This window comes from Ursus arctos, unplaced genomic scaffold (genome assembly GCF_023065955.2).
Source record: "Ursus arctos isolate Adak ecotype North America unplaced genomic scaffold, UrsArc2.0 scaffold_1, whole genome shotgun sequence".
Taxonomy (NCBI): Eukaryota; Metazoa; Chordata; class Mammalia; order Carnivora; family Ursidae; genus Ursus; species Ursus arctos.
The window spans coordinates 18,555,812-18,577,905 of NW_026622763.1; the positions used below are offsets into that span (position 1 = coordinate 18,555,812).

Genomic DNA, 22,094 nt, shown 5'->3' on the forward strand with positions numbered 1-22,094 from the left:
CCCTATGATCCTCTGTTTTGTTTCTTAAATTCCACATGAGTGAAATCATATGATAATTCTCTTTCTCTGACAGACTTATTTTGCTCAGCATAATGCTCTCTAGCTCCATCCACGTCATTGCAAATGGCAAGATTTCATACTTTGATGGCTGTGTAGTATTCCATTTTATATATATATCACATCTTCTTTATTCATCTGTCGATGGACATCTGGGATCTTTCCATAGTTTGGCTGTTTTGGACACCGATGCTATAAACATGGGGGTGTAGGTGCCCCTTCAGATCACTGCATTTGTATCTTTGGGGTAAATACCCAGTAGTGCAATTGCCGGGTCGTAGGGTAGCTCTATTTTCAACTCTTTGGAGAACCTCCATACTGTTTTCCAGAGTAAGCCTTTCTTTTTAAATACCAGTAAGGTATGAACACTGGTAACTCACGTGGGGGTAGGCCACATCACCTCCCTGCAACAGAAAGAACTCTTCTTTCACTGCCGTGCCTTCCTGCCATTTTTCCTCATGTGGGTCACAAATCCCCGCAGCTCTGTTGGTGTGTAATCCCGAACTTGGCATTCTTGGTGCAGTGATTCTGAGTGAGGTACTTTCTTCTGTGGTACTTTCTCCCCTCTCCCCTCCTCTGGAACTTGAGCTTTTCATCCCTGTGCTACATTTGTTCGTTCATTTGATGAAAAGAATAGTCTGGAGCTGGTGTGTGGCAGGTGGTGTGTTGGGTGCTGGGCCCCAGCACAAGGGGGCCTGTCCTGCCTTCCAGGTGGGCTCGGCTAATGTGTGTCTCGCTCTGTTGTGTGAGGTCCCTCCTCCCACACGCCACGATGCGCTCCGTGAGGACACAGACCACGTCTCGTTGCAAGGATCTGGCCTTGACATTTCAGCACACAGCAGGCAGCACATTCTTGGTGACGTGGGCTGAGTTTGGAGGTGGATGCTGAGGATTTTAAAGTTTCTCCTTTCCAAGCTATAAGACGAGGTAACTGCCTTTCTTTTCAGGAGGGTACGGTTAATACAAAACGTGATCATGTATGTGTCCGCCCCCTTAGAAAGGCAGGTAACATCTCAGGGGAAGTTATCACCCACCTTCGTTTCCTGGTCCACGTTTCTGTTCTCATCATCTCTGAACCCATCTGTACCACTGGCGTCTGCCCACCCCGCTCTCTCCTTCCTTCCTCAGAACCGGGGGAAGCATGAGTAGATAAATCCTCTGTGTGTTGGGGCACCTGGGTGACTCAGTCAGTTAAGCATCTGCCTTCGGCTCAGGTCATGGTCTCTGGGTCCTGGGATCGAGCCCCGCATTGGGCTCCCTGCTCTGTGGGGAGCCTGCTTCTCCCTCTCCTCTGCCCCTCCCCACCCCCTGTTCTCCCTGTCTCTGTCTCTCTCTCAAATAAAATCTTTAAAAAAAAAAAGAAAGAAAGAAAGAAAGAGAAAGAAAGAAAATGCCATTGTCATTCTCAGCACGTCCCTCTGTCAACATGTGTGCACACATGGGGACTGTCTCCACATGGAGAACTTGACTGCAGCCTTGGCAGGAACACCTGCTCTGTGTGTGTTCATGAGCTCTTCTGTCACTTCTGATCCTCCTGCACACGTGTTTTTCCAGAGTCGGTAAGAAAAGTGTTTTCTTACATTAAAGCCAGTATTCGAGCCCCTGCTGCACTATGTGGGTCCAGATGACTGATAAAACAACAGGATTTGCACACCAAGGCAGTGTGCCGTCTCTGTAATACCTGGTTGCCTATGCCGTAGAATCAGTGCAGAGACGAAGTTTTTGGTGAAAGACACAGCTTGGGCCGGTTGAAAAGGGTAAGGGGCGAAACGGAGTCTTCAATAGCAGGAAGCGCTGAGCGTCTTTGCTTCTGTCAACATCTTTTTTCCCCCTTGCCCTTTCACCATTACCAAAAAAAAAGACATTGGAAGAATGTTGGGTGAATGGTAGGGAGAAGCTTCTAGTAACATACTGTGGCAAAATCCAGTCTCCTTTTGAAGGGGCTTAATGTACAGTAAGCTAAGTCTTCCCTGAAAAGCCGTAACATTAATCTTTTTTGGCCTGAATTTTTGCTTTTTAACCGGCCTTCAAACTGGAGGCTCTTCTCTAGGTAGCAAAGACTTCAGTGTGCACAGTAGTACTAATAAAGACATTATTTACTGAGTTTTCGTCATTGTGATGGAAACAAAATGGGGAGCTGCCCCCTGAGATGTGCTGAAACTCCTCAGGAGGTGGGAGGTGCTGGAGGGTGGTGCTCAGTTTACTGGCAGTGAGATTACTGGTGGTCAGATTCAGGGAGCAGCTCACCCCTCCCTGGGAATGCTGGCACTTCCTGTTTCCGCCTTTCACAGATGCCTCCTACCCCAGAGCCTTAAGCCATTTAACTCCACTTCTTGGATGTCATTGTTTATTCAAACTCATCACTGTGTAACTAAAGGGAGAGAAAATTGGTCATAAATTAATGGCACTGCCGAGAGAACCCTGTTGGATTAGCTGACAAGCTGCCAGGTAGAGAAGGAAAAACCTGGGTCTAGCACAGGTCTCTGTGCTCAGTCTCGTTCTCCCTGAGCTGAAGAGTCAGTCAGGGGAGGTGGAGCAGGCCCAAGATGTGTGTTTATTCAGTGAGCCAGCACTTACCGAGTGCCTGGTGATAGGGCGGGCAGATGTAACCTTCCCACAACATCCTCATCCTAGAAGGGGAGATGAGCCATGTGGAGGAAAGAATGGGATTTCTCACAGCCGTGGGAGAGATTTGAGCAGGAAGACAGCACTAAATCCTAACTAAATTATGGTTTGGCATGGGAAGGAGGGGTTAGGCCTGTTTCTTAAGGAGGTGAATCTTCAACTGGGTTGTTAAGAAGGAGTGTTAACCAGGTGGACAAAGGGTAGGGGTAGGGGCCGAGGAATGCCTGCAGATGTCCTCAAAAAAGTCATTTCAGCAGGTCTTTGCAAAGACTGGGATCCTTATTTTGAGACTCTGTTAGCATAGCAAATATAGGGAGTCCGTGTCTATTTTTGTAAATAAAGTTTTATTGGAACACAGCCACACCTATTTGTTCTCCTATTATATGTGATTGCTTTCCTGCTACACCCAGAGTGGCATAGTTGGGGCAGACACAATGTGGCCTGCCACACCTCAAATATATACTATCTGGTCCTTTGCAGAAAAGGTTTGCCAACCCTTGGCATAACAGATTGTTATTCCTTGAAAGTCTTTTATGAAAAGGACCTGCGCTGTCAGCGACCAGGCTTTGATGGCAGGCCTTCCCAGACTCACTGGTTTATTTTACCAGCCAGTGATCTCTCTTCAGTCCATGCTACCACACCTCCAACTCTGTAGTCTCTAGTTTCCATACTTTCTGGCTCTGAATGCCTGGAACTAGAATAGTGCTCAGAGTGTGGAGAGGAAGGGGGGCATTTCTCCCTAAGCCCCCCTTCAATGTCCCATTACCCCAACGCCAAGCTGTGTCAGATTCTGCTTACTTTCTTGGAACCTGTGCTGCTTATTTGCTTGGTAAATTGTTGCCAAGCAAAATCCGAAATTAAAATACGGTCAGCAGTCATTGAAAAGTATCTCTGTTCTTTGGGGAGGCATCTGTTAGTGGGTTCTGGAGCTCGCTGTCCCCTTACAAGTGAGAGAGAAGGCAGTGGGGGCTGTAGGGAGATCTACCACCTCAAGCCTGCATTCATTTCAGAAACACAGAGGAAGCATTTCTAGAAGATCTGTGCTTTTGAAATAACTGCTCTCCTAGATAAATTGATTGTAAGTTGTGTGGAATTACATAGCAAATGCCAACTTTTTAAGTACCTACTACAGTCTGTGGTCAGAGTCAGCTATGGGCAGTGCCAGACTAGACTTTTTTACAAATATTAACTTAGTAAGAGCTGGATGAAACAGAGATGCACCTCTTTCAGTTTTACAGACGGAGAAGCAGAGGCTCTGACAAGCTAAGTGTCTTCCATGTTAACTACTAAATGACACTGCCTGCACTCCATGATAAGGAGGATATTGATTTTATGCTCTAGTTATCCACATAGCAAGTAGAATGTTCATGAAAACGCCGAATCAAGAGGTGACGAATCTCTGTTTCAGACTGTCAAAAGAACTAATTTTCAAGGACAGGTACAGCTTTTGTTTTAGCCCCAGCAGCTACCAACCTTGTTTAAATACCACTGTCAAATGATACTGTAGCTTGGGATCTAATTTCTCATGAACACTTTGTATAGAAAACTGTTGGCAGTAAGTAATGGTGACATTTTCCAAGCATGTCTGGAAAATATTGTTGGTCCCCGAAGAGAAGGATGTAGGTTTAGAGTTGTCCCAGTTTCCAGCTGAAATGATCATTCCTAAACATCAGTCTGATCTTAACCATTCCCTTCTTAAAAGCATTCAGTGCTCTGCTGTGCTCTTAGCTTAAAGATTAAAGTCTTTATTAGGGCGCTTGCTGGAGGCCTTTCCAGTTTGGGCCCTACCTGACCATTTCAGTACCTCCCACTTTTGCATTCCACTCACAGTGAGTCCCTGCCTTTGGGGCCTCCCCAGTTCCTTCGACCCCATCTCTACCTGACCCCTTGACTGATGCACTCTTGCTTCATTTTCTCATCTTAGCTGAGATGTCACTAGATCCAGGAAGCCTTCTTTGAGCCCAGAGACTGGGGTGGGTGTCCTTCCCTTGGCCCACCCTAACATAATGTCTATTACACTGTTGTTCAGTGGTTTACTTATTTGTCTACTGTCTACCACTAAACAGGTAAGCTTTTTAGTTTCTTTTTTAGTTTTGACTCTGTCAGCAAAAGGAATAGGAATCCACTTGAGCGAACTAATAGAAGGGGAGTTTATCTGTGAGGAAGTATTTGAAGCAGTAAGGCGATCTCTTCAGAAATTCAAGGACCAGGTCCATAGGAGCTGTCCCTCACAGATGTGTCTGGTGGCTTTCTACTTCTCTGCACGCTGGTTCTGTTTGCCTGTCTTCAGTCGGCTGCTCAGCTCAAGCACATGTCCTGAAGCTGCTCCTGACCTCAGTTTGTCTGCGTAGCCTAGCGTGGCCCTGCCAGCCCTGGTGGTCCCTCCCAACCTCATGGCTCCATTACCTGGTCTCCGTTTGTGTGGATTCTGTTGCCCAGTTGCAAATTTCCCAGCAAGCGCTCTGGTTGGTGTAGCTCATCCTTTCGTGCGAGGCCACACGCATCGTGGGTCTCTGGCCATCCAGCAGGTGGGCTATCCTTGGGTGGGGTCCTTGCTGCAGACCAACTGCACCTATGGCCTCCTGGAGGGGTTCCACGGGTCAGAGCATGGCTCCCAGAGTAGACTTCCTTTTTCTGTTTCTTTCCCTGCCCCTTGCTTGCAGGGATGTTAGGTTTGTGTTTCATGAACTTTATGGTATCCTTTGTTCTCTTTCATCTTTATAGATATCATTAATGGAGCTCAAGAAAAATGTGTATTGCCTCCTATGGATGGCTACCCCCACTGCGAGGGGAAAATCAAGGTAAGGCAGAAGTAATGTCTGTTCATTCCCCTCATCTTCAGTGTGCAACGATAACCTCCTCCTTCCCCTCCCCTGTCTGTAACTCCCCAGTAACACAGATGGCAAGCAAGCCCTTTAAGGGAGCTCATTTCAGGGGAGCCTCAATCCTGCCAGTTTGGGGCTGTGGCCATGACAACCCTTGTCTGCTTATGCCAGCTCCATGGGGTTAGTCAACAATGGCTCTAACTGGTCAGATTGAAAGAGCCTGGGCCACTTCGGGCGCCTGCTGTGTCTTTGAAGCTGCCTTCCCCTCCTCCAGCAGGTGACCCTTCAAGGGCCATTGACAAGGGGCTGCCATTATGTAGAATCCCCTTCCCTCTCTCCCAGTCCCCATGCCCCTGCCATGAGCTCTCCAGATGGTGATTTAAATGTCACATTAGCATTTGCAGCTGAGTAACCAGAGACACTTGGACATTCTTTCACTCTTAACATTTTTTTTTAAATCCTTTTTATATGGCCTGCACTGAGGGAGACTACTCCTCTGCTCAGCAGTTTTCAGAGAGAAGTCTCGGTTCTAATATATGCTTAGGATGGTGAGACCAAACCCCAGAAGCATTTGCATGGTTCCTGTTGGGGACTCATGCGTGCCTTACACACCTTGCATGCCTGCATTCACACTTTCTGTAGCAGGCCTGGTATTGGAGCTCATGAAACTGCAGCTCTCTGGGTAAAAGGGGTTTTGATGGTCAGGGGGGCGAGGATCCCCTTAGGCACTTGTTCTTGATAAAAGTCCCCTGGCCACCGTCTGTCATGGGCTTTACTGCCCGGGATGTCTTGCAGCCTTCCTGTACCCTGAGCACCTCTGCTAAGGCCCAGCTCAAGCCAGTGTCTCCCTGTGGCTCATCTGGGATCTGGGCATCTGGTGTCCTGACCTCAGCTCTGTGACTCTGAGCCACAGGCCCCAGTCTGAGCCACTCACTGCTCCTTGCCCTTCAGACCCTTGCCTTCTCTGTCAGCGGATGTGCGGGGCCCCCTGTAACGGGCTGCTCATCGATGTCCTTACCTGGCTCTTATCATTTCAGTGGATGAAAGATATGTGGCGCTCGGATCCCTGCTACGCAGATTATGGAGTGGATGGGTCCACCTGCTCTTTTTTTATTTACCTCAGTGAGGTGAGTCCCTTCTTTGGCTCTGGGATGTGGAAAGGTGTGGTTAGTCAGTTTTGCAGCTGAGGCTGGAATTTGAAAAGTTGAGAAATGTGTATTGTTTTTACATGGTGGACCGGTGGTTCCCATCTTCATTATTTTCCCCTGCTCCTAAGTAGGATGATTTTTTTCCTTGAGGGGAAAAACACAAGCTGATGTAGCTATTTATATTTTCTTCCCCTGGTTAAAAAAAAATCTAGTAAAGTACATGTAACATGAAATTTTCCATTTTGACCAGTTAGTGGGAATGAAGTACATTCATATTGCTATACAACCATCACCAGCATCCATATCCTGAACAATTCATCTTGCAAACCTGAAATTCCACCCATTAAATAGTGACTCCTCGTTCCCCCCTTCCTCTAGCCCCTGAACACAACCATTCTAATTTGTCTCTCTGATTTTGACTACTCTCACTACTCCTGTAAGGATAGTTTATACAGCATTTGCCTTTTTGTGACTGCCTTATTTCAGTTAGCTTGATGTACTCAAGATTCATCCATGTTAAAGCATATCAGAATTTCCTTTCTTTTCAAGGCTGAGTAATATTCCATTGTATTTTATTGCACCTTGTGCTTATCCATTTATCCGTTGATGGGTACTTGGGTTGCTTCCACCTTACAACTATTGTGAATAATGCCGTGTGAACATGGGCGTACACATAACTCTTTAAGACTCTGCTTTAGTTCCTTTGGGCGTATATCCAGAAATGGAATGGCTAAATAATACGGTAATTCTGTTCTTATTTTTTTGAGGAACCACCAAACTTCTGCAAAGCAGTGGCTCCGTTTTACCTTCCTACCAGCAATGCACATGAGGGTTCTAGTTTCTCCACATCCTTGTCAGCACTTGTTGTTTTTTGTTTTGTCATGGTAGCCATGCTAACAGTTGTCGGCGGTATCTCATTGCGGTTTGGTTTGCATTTTCGTAATGATCAGAGATGTTGAGCATCTTCTTCATGTGCTTACTGGCTGAGTTAGCTGTTTCTTATAAGCTCAGTTATTGACTTTAACCTTGCCTTATTTTCATTTCTACCCTTAAATTCAAATAGCAGCTTTTTTTTAAGGGTTGCAGGACATGTTCTAGGCCACAAGGAATTTGTGTGTTACATGCTTCGATGATTTCCGTTTCACCTTGAGGAAAATGGAGGGGGTGGGGCAGAGTTCAGACTGTTTGGGGCAAGTCCAGGGGAAGAACTGAGTACGGAATCAGAAGCTGGCTTCCCCTCCACCCTTGAAGGGCAAAGGCAGCCCTAGGCGCTTGTGAAAAGGGTGCTGGCTAATTTCAGACGGTGTACACTGTGGTGTGCTGTTGCTGTTTGACCAGTAGTTTATAACAGCTCCCGTGCTACCACGCGGCTAAGAGAATGCCTCCATTTTGAGGCTAATGACGTACTTTTGCCATAATTTTTTGAGTGAGACTCAGGCACCTCTCCTCTGTGTCACAAGGGGACAGGGGGCAGCTTTTGAAGATGGAGACCAAACCAGTATCTCCACAGGGCATGTGGTCTTGAATTCTCTGGGGTTTGTCCCTTTCCTTTACTTTTATGTTTCTTTCCTTTTTGAGAGCCACTCAGACTTTTTTTTTTTTTTTTTAAATATGGTTGTGCCATGGCCACCCCCATGGTCATCATGAAGAGGCCTCAGAGCTAATGATAGTTACATTATCTCTTGGAAATTAAAAGCACAGTGAGTTGGGTGTGTGAAGCTCTTCATTAGCAGGCTGCTGGCAAATTAATTCTGTCGCATTTATTTGAGCGTGTTTTTGGCTGGGGTAGCCTGTGGCCCACCTTCTCGTTTCCTTCTCCAGAGGAGTAGGGCCTGGGGCCCCAGGTGAACCTGTGCTCCAGTGAGAAGTCACTTAGAAGCACCTTTCCTGCCCCAAGGAAAGGGTTCCTCCTTCAGTTTAATTTTCAAAAGTGTCCTTCCCCTTTCCATTTGATAGAATTTAGCCAGAGTCCAACTGTGCTCCCTGATTGACAAACTGGGCTAATTTCACGCCTTCCTGAGACTTTTCACGTTGGGCCTACTGCTGAGATACAGCTAGAGAATTACATCCCACTCCAGCCTTCCCTCCGTCTCCCGAGCGAGAGCCGGGGAGGTGTGAGAGAACGGTCCAGATGGCAAGGGACTGCGATTATTTGTGACCTAGTTCCCTTCCTGTGAAGCTGCCGCCCAGCCCCACTCGCAGTGGAGGAAGGATGTGGCTAAGATGAGAACGGGGAGCCTGTGGTGAGCGTGGGACAGATGGGGCTGTGGAAAGGTGTGAGGAATCATCTGCCCTTAACACTGGAGCCCGCGTGTCTTGTTGCAGAACCCGTAACTATTTTTCCTCCTTCCAGGGTGTGGAATGGTGCTTTCTTTGTCTTTCCCTCTCTCTTCTTATGCAGATGATCAGGGTTTTCTCTTTGTTCAGCTGAATTCAGTTCAGTTATCACTTATCAAACGTCTGTTATGTTCATTGGATGTCAGCAATTGGCGAGAACTCCTTTTCTTGGCACCATGATGTGCACTCAGGACGATGTGCACTCAGTACGAGCCTGATGGAAGAGGAAGAATGGATGCAGGTAGTGGAGCCAGAACAGGGTGGAGCGAGTTTCCCTGCAGACAGAACTAGGAACTTCTTTTGTAGTTTAAATCTGAAAATAACCTTGAAACTCTGGCCTTAAAAAAAAAAAAAAAAAATTGCCTCTTGGGGCGCCTGCATGGCTCAGGTTGAGTCTGCCTTCGGCTCAGGTCATGATCCCAGGAGTCCTGGGATCGAGTCCCTCATCGGCTCCCTGCTCAGCAGGGAGTCTGCTTCTCCCTCTCCCTCTGCTTCTCCCCCTGCTCATGCTCTCTGTGTCTCAAATAAATAAATAAAATCTTCTAAAAAATTGCATTTTATGGTAGCATCTTAATAGGTACTTTGTAAGAGTTGGAGGAGAATCTCAGCACTGTGGCCTCTTGGATGGGAAGCACGGCCTTAGAGCCTCATCCCTGAGGTCACGCTGTTTCCGATGCTTTCTTATCACTGCTTCTGGACAAGTGACTTACCCTCTTTGTGCCTCACGTTCTTCCTTTATAAAATAATGGTTTTCACTTTGTGTTTAAAGGATCCTGCTGTGATGATTCCCGAGTGTCTGTGGGAATGTGCGTGAGCCGGACAGATAGACGGCACTCAATAAACCCAATTGACACCTTTACGGTTTTTGATGTTGTCATTGTTTGAGGACCGTTGGGGGGGGTCATTTTATGTGGGAACTTGATTTTGTGTTACAATTAGAACGAATTTCTGGTTCTAACTCTAATTTAATTTTAGATCCTTTGATTTCTGGTGATGTAGAAATGCAGCTCTTCCCACTGACTTCTCTCTGCATATGACGCTTGTGTTTGCTTTGGAACTGTGAGCTGGATCTCTGGGGCAGCAGTGTGCCCCTGCCGTCGTTAATCTGAAATGACCAGAGGTAGTTTTTAAAGCCAGTTAATTCTGTGCTAGTGTTTTTTTAAATCCTGGACAGCATCCGTGTCTTCGTAGTGCTGTTTTTGGTCTAGGTTTTTGTTATGCTTTGTTTTCCCTCTTGCTTTTTCTTAAAACCTTCCTCCTTTTGTTACTGGACTTAACTGCGTGTCCTACGCCACATTTCTCTTGCCATTGGGAAAGCCACGAAGAGAGGCATCTTCATTTGATTTACTTCCTCAACAGATGTACCAGTCACTTTTATTATTTTCTTAATCCTCATGGAAGAGCCAGTTCTGGTTTCCATTTATGTTTAACCTCAGGACTTTAACAGAAGCAAACCAAAAAAAAAGCCACAAAGTAACGATGGTCAGTCACCAGTTGAATCCAGGCATTGAGATTCCGCCCAGTCCTAGGGAATGGCACTCAGCCTTCTTTTTTCTTTCTCTCAGTTGTCTGTGTGCCAACTTCCACTGAATTACAGGGCTGTGAACTTCTGCTTGTACCATCACCAACTCGTAGTCTACACATCTTTCTTGGTAAATCCCAGAAGGAGCAGCCAGCAGTGTTTCTTTCCCCTTACGTTATACCCGAGGATGCTTGCGATGTGTCTGACGCTGGACCCGGGACTGCGTATGGTGTGAGTCCAGCCATTGCCCTTGTTGGGTGGAAGACAGTAAGAGAAGAATGACACATTATTGAGCTCCACTATATGCCAGACACCTCAGAAACACAGTCTCATTAACCCCCGACCCCCAACCCTGAGTAATAGTCAAATCAGAGTGGCTCAGAAAGGCTAAGGGCTTCTCGTTTCTGCACTTTGCATTACTGTTGCCCCTTCATGTGAAAGAAAAACTGAACTCGGGTAAGTAAGTGATTTATTGCCTTTAGCTTTGCATTCAGTTCTGTGCTCCAGACCTATTGTGTTTGAAATATGGCTCTGATTTAGCTAGTTTGCATTAATGAATCTTCGTGGCTAGTTTTCGAATACTCAAAATTTTGATACCCTCCCCCCAAAAAGAGACACAACACTGATTCTCCTGAGGACGTAACTCATGAAAGCCAGGTGCTCAGCCTTTCCAGGTGGTGAGAGTGAATGAATGATTCATTAGGCAGCCTTGCATTTCCAGATCATTGGGCAGTTTATTTTCCGTATCTGTTTTTGCGAGCCATGTAACTACTCCTGTTATAGAGACAAGGCTCTATAAAGTAATTACTCTGTCATTGTTTCAGGTATATTAACTAAGCCCTCTGCAAAGCCTTTTACCGCTAACAGATTTTATGAAATTTAGAATGAATTTCTTTACCCCTGTTGCTATTACACTGGGAGATGGTGCTGATACACCTGACACCCACATATTTTTATCTCTTTACACAATTATTCTAGCAACTATCGTGCCCTTCTAGACGTCTTAATTTGTTCGTGCTGTTTTTTTAAACACTTCTGTTGCTATTGCACGTATAGTTGCTCGAAAATAAGCAAATTGCCCAGCAATCGATTGCCGGAGCTTAGGATATATACAAGCTGTTGCTTCAGACACCAGTTTGGACCGGACGAATAAGTGTGCGTGCTTATGTGCGTGTGTGTGAGTCCCTCATGAAGGAACAAAGGAAACAGTTTCATGCCTTCCTCATCAATCTGTGTCTTATATTTCAGGAACAACAGGCATAAAGGTCTTTGCCTCTTTCTGTTTTCCCTTGGCAATATGTAAAACTAATATTGGCTGAGCATGCTATTAACCTTGAGTTTAAATTCAGCGTACTTAATCCCTTGATTAATGCCAAGATTAATGCCCAACAGCAAAGGTTGAAAGCTTAAATGTTTGTGAATGCGAGCATGAAATGAAATCCTAATAACCAGTACAATGATCTGGATTTATGGGCTGTATTGGCTGCTAGAGATAACTTGGAAATGGTGTTGCATAGACTAATTTGTCAGAGTGGGCAGCAATGAAGAATTGACTGTTTCAGTTGCAAGAGAAAACCTGAATGAAGAAACATAACTAACATTTGGGGATGGGTCAGGCAGTCCTTTAAAAATATCCTTCGACTGTTGCCCGAGAGTACCAACACGTACCTTTGAAAGGTCTGGCCGTTTGAGATCAGGAATTCCCCTCCTGCGAGATAATCATTTCCGGGCAGTAAGGGAGGTAGCAGAGATTGATGAGCCTGTTCTTTTTACTTTCTGAGTTCAGCCTTTCCTTGGACCTTTTTCATCCATGTGTTTTCATTGCTCTTATTACCTGAGTTCTAATGCATCCTTAGAAAATGGATTTTTTTAAACAGCCCTGAGTCTGTCAGTCGCACTCACTGATCTCTCTGTTCTGTCCATTCAGACCCTCCCCTCTCCAAGTTTATCTTCTCGGTGGCCCCTCCTGTTTGTAAGTTTCACGTACTGCTTCACTGCTACTTGTACTTCGTGCTCGGGCTGCCGTCCTACAAACATGAGAATGCACATGACAGGATTTGCCAAACCCCACACAGCACCTCTTGGTTCCTTGAAACGCATATGGCAAACCGGGCCTCCGTGCAGTCATCTCCAACTTGTCTTTTGCAAACTTTTAAACACTGTCTCTTGTAATTCCTATTGCACACCAATAAAATAGCTGCAACATTGTTATATTTTGAACTTTTTTTACTGTGGAAAATTTCAGACATAGGAAAAAGAAGAGTGTAACAAACTCCCTTGTACCCATGATTGAGATTCAGCAATTGTCAATTCATGGCCAGTATCTTTTCATTTACTCCCCTGGCCCATTGTTTTGAAGCAAATTCCAAAAGTCTTAGGATCCGCAAGTATTTCAATATGTATCTTTAAGACTCCTTGAAGTCCTGTAACTACTCCCAGTGTAACTGATAATACCATCTCATATCTAAAATTAACATAATTCCTTAATATCATAAAATACCAGGTTAGTGTTTGTGTTTTCTAGGCAGTCTTACAAATTAAAGTTTATTTATTTGAACTGGGCTTCAAGTAAGGACCATATGCTGAAATTGTTGGTGTCTCTTAAGCCTCTTTCTTAATATGAGGTTCCCTTCCCTCTTGTTCTTCCCTTTGTTTTGCTTTTGTTTTTTGTTTTTTTGGTTTTTTTTTTGAGGAAACGTCTTCATTTGCCTTAGATAGGTTGTTATACTCTGAATTCTGTTGATTAGATCCTTGTGTTATTGTTTATTTTCTGTAAGTTGATAGTTAGATCTGACACTTGATCAGAGTCAGGGTTAATATTTTTTTGCATAACTTCTTCATGGATTCTGTTGTCTCCTTCTGTCAGGAGGCACGCAGTGCCCTGTGTCTCTGTTTTTATGATGTTAGCAGCTGTTGATGATCTGTGCCTGGGTTCATTAATTCATTAGGGGTTCCTTCTTAATATATCAGGAATATTTTCTTTTTTAAGATTTTATTTTTAAGTAATCTCTACACTCACTGTGGGGCTCAAACTTACAACCCTGAGATCAAGAGTCACACGCTCCACCGACTGAGCCCGCCAGGCGCCCCTCAGGAATACTTTTATGAAGAGCGTGACTCTTCGTCTGCATTTAGTTACCATGATGAGAGATAGCTCACGTAGGAACCCTCGTTCCCCTGTTGGTTTCCTAACCTCTTCCACTGGTTACCAGTGCTTTGTTTGTTTGTTTGTATGCTTCTTGGTTTTTATCCTTACGAAGTCATTGATTGAAACATATTTGTTATGTTCGATCTACTCCAATTATTTTCTTACCAGCTCTCAAACTGCCCCTTGTCTGACCAGTGGGAGCCAATTAATATTGTCTTCTGGATCCTTTTGACATGACCCTGATAGTTTCGAATGGTTTTAACCTATCTGGTATGAGAAAATCTTCCAGGTTCCTCTGACACAATTTCTGCCTACACTGGGAATTGGCCATTTATCTCAGGACCACTGGTTCCTCTCAGTGGGAGACCACAGTCTGGGTGCCAGAAGCCTTCATTGCTCGTGAGTTTTGTTGGGTGTTGGGGAATGTAACAATGAACAGAAAGAGGAGCTTTCCTCATTAAGGTGTTGTTTTGTAAGGGGAGACAGATAAAAACAAAAGTAAAATGTGTATCTTTTAGATTGTGGTAAGTGCCTTGGAGAAGTGTCAAACAGGAGAGGGTACTAAGAAGTGCTTATGACGAATGATGGTGTCAGTTTTAGATAGAGTGGTTGGGAGATGCCCTACTGAAACGATGAGAGGATGATATTGGAGCACCAGTTTGAAGAAAGTGAGAGAGTAGGAAGTGCAGATGTCTGGCAGAGGTGTTTAGTGGGCAGTGGCAACAGTAAGTGCAAAGGTCCTGGGGTGACCATCAACATCCAACAATAAAAGCAAGTGCAAGGAAACTAATCTCCAGGGAGATTTGTGTCTGTTTCGTTCACAGGGATAATGGTGCCTGGCATACATATTTATTGACTGAAATATGCTATTTAGAGCATTTTCAAAAAATAGGCAATAGATTTTTGTTTGTTCTGAGTAACTTCTCCCAGCTATCACCTTTCTAACCTTGAGAAAAATGTGAAATTTGTAGCATTAAAATCTGCTAAAACATTAAGTTTGAGACATGAAGCAGGGGTATTTTAAGCACTTCTTTACAATTTAATATAATGCTCTTTCATATTAGGTCTATAAGGCATTGCAGGGACTAAGAGAATGGAATGAGCCAATTATATTAGAAGGCAGGGCTTTCTTGCCCATCTTTTATTCTCATTGTCACTTGAGCATTATTTGCCTGCATCTACGCTTGAGGCAAAATTGCATAATAACGCAGAAGAGGTACTCGGTCCCCTGTGTCTAGAAGGTGACTACCTCTATAAATTGGGTGCCTTTGGCTATCGGAGTGTAGTTGCGGCCCAATGGGGCCAGTGTTGCCACTGTGCCGTGCACAGCAGAATGTGCATCCGGGGAGAGTTTGTTATAGGAAGCATCTCTGTGCATCCCTGTGTGGTTGGCTACAGAGGAATTCGTTTGCTGCCTCTCCTGTGAGAAGGAAGATTGACACTACTTTCCCTACGGTGATTTGGGATGGATTTTTGAAACTCTGTGACAGCCTGCCATGAGCACCCGACTGGTTTTTGGCACGTGGAATACGTACTGTGGATTTGTTGAAGTGCTGCCCCTTCTCTAGCCCCCAGAGAACAATGTTGGATTGCCCCAGCCCTTGGCTCTCTCTTGCACAGGTTTGGTCCTGAACTCTCTGTCATAATATTCCTGCCTGCCTTGGTAGGGGGCAGTCGCCCAGTGTTAGAGAATACACAGCCGACTCCATGGCCTGTCTGGATACAGCTACCTTTGTGGCCTAGAGCTTTCTGCCCGGTTCCTCTTCAGTGAGATGAAGGGAGAGCCTGGCTTGCCTGCCTCAGTGTGTTGTCAGAAGGTTCTCATGAAATGACGACAGCGGCTAAGTGCCACCTAAGTGGAAAAGAGGATCATCATAAATATCTTCAGTGCTCAAGTCACATCCTTGAACTACTCATTCACCACTCCAATAATGATCAAGTCCCTACTGTGTGCTAGGCACTGTTCTCTGGGCGGAGACTAGAACCCTGAACAGGCAAATTGAAGCTTCTGTTCTCAAGGAATATCATTCGCATGGGGCACAAAATCATTTCCACAAGTGCTGGGTGTTCCAAGGGGAAAAAACAAGTAGAGTTAAGGATACAGAGCAGCCAGGTAAGTAGGTCAGGGAAGGCTTCTCTGAGGGAAAGTTAGAGCATAGTGTGGAAGTAAGGGAGTCACACATGGAACTCTCTGAAAGGAAGAGTGTTTCAGGGAGAAAGAATAACAAATGCGGAAGCCCTGAGGTATAGGGTTCCCAGGTAAAATACAGGGTACCCAATGATATTTGTATTTCTGGTAAGCAATAATGTTTTTTAAACTATAAGTAGGTGACAAATACTGCATGGAATATATTTATACCAAAAAAATTATCTGAAATTCTAATTTAACTTGGTGTCCTTTTTTCATACCTCCTGGCCCCCCACCACACACACAAATTGGGCCACCTTTGTGAGATAAGAATGTTCTGTTTGGACCTGGAAAGAGGGTCTTGTATGTAGGGCAGGGTGAGCGAGACAGCCAGGGTTCAGGTCCCATTCTGTAGGATCTTGGTATAAATTCTGGGCTTTATTCTAAGTGCAAGGAGAAAGCCTCTGAAGGGTTTGAGTTAGCGTAGGACGTGATCCAATTTAGGCTTGAAAACAATCACTCTTGCTGCACAGAACAGACGTTGGGGGCAGGAGTTGCCAGCAGGGAGTTCTTACTGCTTTCATTGCCCTTACAGCACTGCCACACAGTAGGAGCAGAGCAAACTTGTTTTGAAGGATTTTCTATAGATGATTTATGCAGTTATAGTCTAACATTGAAGAGTGGACTGTGCTGGCGGGACTGCAGGACATAAAGGTCTCGGTTCGTGCACATCACGTGGTGATTAAGCGCGGGGGCTCGAGGATGGGACAGATGGCACGTCAGTTGTCAGCTGTGGGTCCTCCTTGTGCCGTGTCTTCATCTGGCATGATAAGTGGCCTTTCCCAGGGGATTGTTTGAAGACCAAGTGAGGTTATGTGGGTAAAGTCCTTATTCTAGTGCTTGGTTCCTAGTACAGTGTAGCTTTTATTTGTATCTTTAGTCTCCCTCACCCTGCCCATTTCCTAACAAGTGATTTGGCCAAAATATTAATTAGCTCAGGTGTTTGATGCAGAGGACCAATCTAGAGAGCTGAATCACTTAGTGATTCACTTTTACCATTTGCATTGGCTTTTTGAGACTTGAGAAAGGGGAGTAGGCGGGGTATGGAGTGGGGTAGAGAAAACTTTTTTTTTTTTTTAATGCATATACCTTCATGAGTAACTTCATTTGCTCTGTCATCAGCATGACAAATACACGTAGGTATGTGTTTATACATATTCATATGACTAGTCAGTGTATTAAATGAATAGATACATAGTCAACTATATCCTTTTGATATATAACCAACTAGCCTGGATAGGATGATGTAGAATTATCTTTTTCAGATCTTAGAGTATAATAGGGTTATTGAGAGGTTGGCCAAGGGGCACCTGGGTGGCTTAGTTGGTTAAGTGTCCACCTTTGGCTCAGGTCATGATCTCAGGGTCCTGGGATCAAGCCCCGCATCGGGCTTCCTGCTCAGAGGGAAGCCTGTTTCTCCCTTTCCCTCTGCCTCTCCCCCTGTTCTCTCTCTCTCTCTCTCTGTCTCTCTCTCTGTCTCTCTCTCAAAAAAAATAAAGTCTTAAAGAAAAAAAAAAAAAGGTCGTCTGAGCCAACGCCTTCATTTGCTAAATGGGAAAACTTGAAAGCAAATAGTTTAAGTTTATATGCCTGGTTGTTGGTAGAGCTGGGCACAGAGTCCATTTTGGGTGATTCCAAATTCAGTGCTCTTTCCCCACTCAGCAGCTGGCTGTCCACCACTAAGCTTGTCCTTTAAGGGACACCGTAACGTGTTCTGGTCAGAAGAGTGATAGACCCCAAGTGTCACCCAGCCCTTCAGCTCACTGGTGAGCTTACCTTGGCAAGTTCCCATCCCCGTAGAGCCTTGACTTCCTCACATGTCACCTGGTGATGGTACCCATGTCACATGGCCCTTCAGGGGATTAAATGATGTAATGCATGCAAGCTTATTTGTTTTTTTCCCAGAGATCCTGACTTACTGTAAATCTTCAGTAAGTGACTGTCTGCTTATATAAGGTAACTCCTTTAGAAATTATTCTATTAAATGTTTGTTGTAAAAAATCTTATTGGGCAAATTAGCATAAAAAAGAAAATGAAAAGCACCCATAACACCGTCATCCAAAGATAAGCTCACCTTTCTTATGCATTTTTCTCATTTACTTTTCATGGCACTTACTATCTGAAAAATACAGCATGAAATTCTATGTGTCAGTGATCCATTAGAGCCAAACACTTCCCATTAATCACAAGAGAAGAGGCCATAACAATGCCTGATCGTTATTCTTTCAAAAGAATAGAACGTTACTCTAAAGTTATACCAGTTACACATAAATTCGTGCATGTATATGTTAAATCTCCTACTAGTTTTTGCTTTAATTTGATTACTTCTTTGCCCTCTTTAAATTCTAACTGGAGCTGTATGTGTATCTACCAGTGGTTTCTTTTTTCTTAAATATAATGAATTGTCCATTCTACAGACCTTGCGAGTAAGTGTGACCTACATGAGTTGTGTAGGGACTTTGTTTTGACTCACATTGCTCATGATTAAGCTGCAAAACCTTCTCAGATGAAAGAAGTTTAAATCATTGGGAGGAGGCATGTCAAAAACCAAATTGGTTTAATTTTATATCTCTTTATTCTGGAAAGGTGATTTATAGGTCTCTCTCCATGGAATATGTGTTAATGTTCCAAAGTTCTAGCTTGGCTGGTCTTTTTCTGTTTTTCCTGCCTCTTCAGTTTGTGACCTCAGGATAGTGTGCTAAAAAGATGGGTCTGGGAAAGTGGTTTTGCCTTCAAATCAAAGGTTGTTTGAGTCATGGTTTGGCTCCTCTATTGATTGTTGTGTGCCTGTTGCCATGAACTCAGGTGGTTTTCAGTGCTTAGACGTTATATGGTGATTTGTGGATTATTTGAAGGCTCTCCGGTTCCTTCCCTGGCAGAGGTCTTGAGGCAGGGCTCCCCAGCTCCCAGGAGCAGGGCAGGGGTGAGAGTGGATAGTGGGAGGGTCCAGAGCTACATCCATGGTGCCTTCCCCCCACCCCCGGGGGCAGATACAAAATCCTGTCCCAGGGAGAGCACCAGGGGTCACAGCTGGAAAAGCGTGGCCGAAGATGTGGGCATAGGAAGGCTACAGGTCAATGTAGACCATGAGGGTTCTAAGAAGCAGAGAAGAGATGGTAAGAATAATTTGAACTAGAAGAGCTTCCAGAGCAGGAAGGCAGTGGGCTCATTCTAGGGTCCAGCTTTCTTGGGAGGATGCTGTGCTGGGGGTTTGGACTCATTAAATTGCCCTGCGTGAATCAGGCAGAAAACAAAATTAGGGATTAGGAAGTTGAGTTATTAGCCTTTGAGCAAGACTTTCCCTGAGTGTTATTCATGATGTTCTTATTTAGGAAAATGTTGCTCATTTGAGGGCTGTTGGTTTCAGTACTTGGAGTTATTGCCAGTACTGGCTTTCTTCCAATCTTGGTAGTCCTCTGAGGTTTCAGGAAAAAAATGGTTTAGTTTCCCCCCCCTTCCATGGAGAAATTGGTTTATGTATAATTTAATTATTTTGTTAGCCACTCATCACTGTGTACAAAAACAGCAACCTTAAAAACCCACCATCTTCATTCGGTGTCAAAGATGTTCATAATTGGTTTTTCCTCCATTACGAGTGAATATATAGCAGGAAAATTTCTTGCTAAAAAGCTAAAATGCACTGACTCTGTTTTCTGTACTTTCAGCGATGCCCTTGAAGCCTTGCAAAGTATTATCTAGTGATTTAGAGTAACAAGAACTGAGATAAATGATCACTTTCAAAGAGGAATTAAAGTCCTGAGTATTCTGTAGGGAAGTCCTATTTTAGAAGATCCCCTCGGACAGTATTTTCATCTGAGTGAATTTGGGGAGGTTCTTTTGAGGGCAGAAGAGCGAGGAGGGAATGTACTTTTCTTTGTCAATATCTCATCTCACTCATGTCTTTCCATTTGGTTGACTTTCTTTATGTGCAGTCTTGTTTCATCTCTCCCTATTAGGCTATTTGTCAGGAAATTCTTTATCCTGACGTGTGGCTGTGAACATGTCGTTACTTAATTTAGTGTGAGGCTGATTTCAGATCTGTACCCCGCTCGCTCTCTCCTCCTCGTCCGTTTTGTGTGGGGTTGAAGGTCTCACAGTGGGAAATGCTAAGCTGCAGTCCATTGGAAGCCTTCATGTTATAAGTATGCCTTATAGCGATGTTTTATTTAGTCCATTTGCAAGAATTTAATTTGAAGTAAATAATTCACGCTGGCCTAAGATTCCAAGGTACAGATGTTTGCACTGCTGCTGGGGCCAGCTGAGGCTTCATCTGCTTGTAGGCTGCTTTTCCGCTGGTTTTCCCTCATTTCTCACATGTGTGGAGCCCCAGATATTGCTTCTCACAGTGATATTGCTGCAAGGTCTCCGTAATTAGACACAGCATCCAAGGCAAGTTAGTATTTTCGTTTTTTATGAGTAGAAACCATTTCAGCTTTCCTCCTGGGGAGTCCTTTTGAGTCTCTGAAGTCATTCACAAATACGGTAAAGTCTAATTTTACTCCACAAGAAAAAAAAGAAAGGAGAGAATATATTGCTCTCTTCCTATCCAGGGATTCCACCCTCCCTCGAGCTTTGTGCCCTCCACTTACTACTTTCCCATCATTTGCAGTGGCAGATGGCTTTATGCAAATCATGCAGTTATTTTGGTCATAGTCAAAATCACCTTGCATTAAGAGCAATTTCTAGATGAGGGAAACTGCTGTGTGTGTTTGAAAATGCACCCAGAGCTGGAGGGCAAACCATCTCGATGGAATCTGTATTCGTGGCAGAGAAGGCCGCAGCCCTGCCTGTGCCTGCCTTCTCAGCGGCCCTCCGAGGATGTCCCCCGCCCACTTGCTTCATGGATTTCCATGGGTCCACCTAGCCGGAGAAATATTGCAGAAAAAGATATTTTCGATGACTGTTCCTTAGCCATCTTTAATACTCTCATCACATATGTGTGCACAAGGGATATGCCACCTTTGCACCGTATGGCCAGTTTTAACAAAGAGGCCAGCAATATTTGTCGCTGCAGTCTTCTTCTTTCTTTTACTGGAAATTGTGAACTTTGCCTCATTTTCTTCAGTAACCTTTTTGAAGTAATTCCTGTAAAATTGGGCATTTTCCTCTTCCCCCAACTCTCTAAACTTCTGTGCATTGACAGAACAATCCATCTTCTAGAGCAGCTCTCGCAAGATTACTGAGGGTTTTTTTTTTCCTTTTTCCTTTTATCTCTTTCTCCAATAGTTTTTTTACCATCTTCTTCCTTGAGATGAGATAGTGTGAAGTGAACAGCCAGAAAATGAGGGAAAGCCTTGATCAATTAGCCCTAAACGATCAGCTGCTTTCCTAATTCCGAGATAAGTGATTGAGCTCTGTGGCTCAAATGCTATGTGGTTTCCTTTCCAGACATGCTACAGCAGATAACTGATCATGCCTGTCCTTCCCTTCTCATTCCCCTGCATTCTCCGTCCTTTACCTTTCTGCTGTGAAACGCCCCCCCCACCCGTCTGGTGTAGACGCATGAGGCTTACCAGATGAAGGAGTCAGTCACTGTGAAGTACTTTGAAGGACAGATAGAAAGTATAATTGTGGGCTCCTTGAGACCTTTGCTATTGTTGTTCCATGTGAGAGATCGCCTGCGTCGGTGCTGCTCGCTGAAAGCGTGAAAGTCTAATAGTAACAACCTCCTTAAATGCCATGCTCATCGTGTGCCAGGAATGGTGCTTGGTGCTTACTACGGACATTACGTGGTTTACAGATGAACCAGGAGACTGAGTGTCTCTCATGTATTTTTCAGGTTGAAAACTGGTGTCCTCATTTACCTTGGAGAGCAAAAAATCCCTATGAAGAAGCTGATCATAATTCACTGGTGAGTGATCTTTGGAAACTAGGCTTGTGATTTGGTTCTGATGCCGAGGGATACCTGCGGGGTCAGCTAGCCATGCCCTCGGTAAGCTGAAATCACGGTAGACTGAAGAACTTCTCTCCGCAGGCCTGTGGAAATTTGGGTGATGGAATTAGAATTAGTTAACCAGTAGTGTCTGTTCCTCAAGCAGTTCTCTGAGGGATCCTGAGTGATAGGCTCCTGAGAGGAAGAAGACCTGGTGCCAGACGCAGAGGCGCTCTTCGGTCTCATGAGGGTGATGGGTGAAAATCGTGACCATACCCATGTAGAAGCTGAGCTATGGGCTGCTGGAAACGAATGAGAAAGCAGTGATCTCAGCTGTAGGGGTCAGGAGAGGTTACAAAGAGACAATGACCC

General features: G+C 44.6%; 1 protein-coding gene across 5 annotated transcripts in view; it reads left to right on the forward strand.

Annotated features, from left to right (window-relative positions):
- The window catches only part of MGAT5 (alpha-1,6-mannosylglycoprotein 6-beta-N-acetylglucosaminyltransferase), a 325,980-nt gene that overhangs the window by 179,908 nt on the left and 123,978 nt on the right, over nucleotides 1-22,094 (forward strand). For all 5 annotated transcript variants that reach the window (XM_026510104.4, XM_026510107.4, XM_026510105.4 and 2 more), the window contains 3 exons: nucleotides 5,407-5,483; nucleotides 6,545-6,634; nucleotides 21,630-21,701. In XM_026510104.4, the coding sequence (XP_026365889.1) occupies nucleotides 5,407-5,483; nucleotides 6,545-6,634; nucleotides 21,630-21,701 (239 nt within the window). The remainder of the gene's footprint in view (nucleotides 1-5,406; nucleotides 5,484-6,544; nucleotides 6,635-21,629; nucleotides 21,702-22,094) is intronic.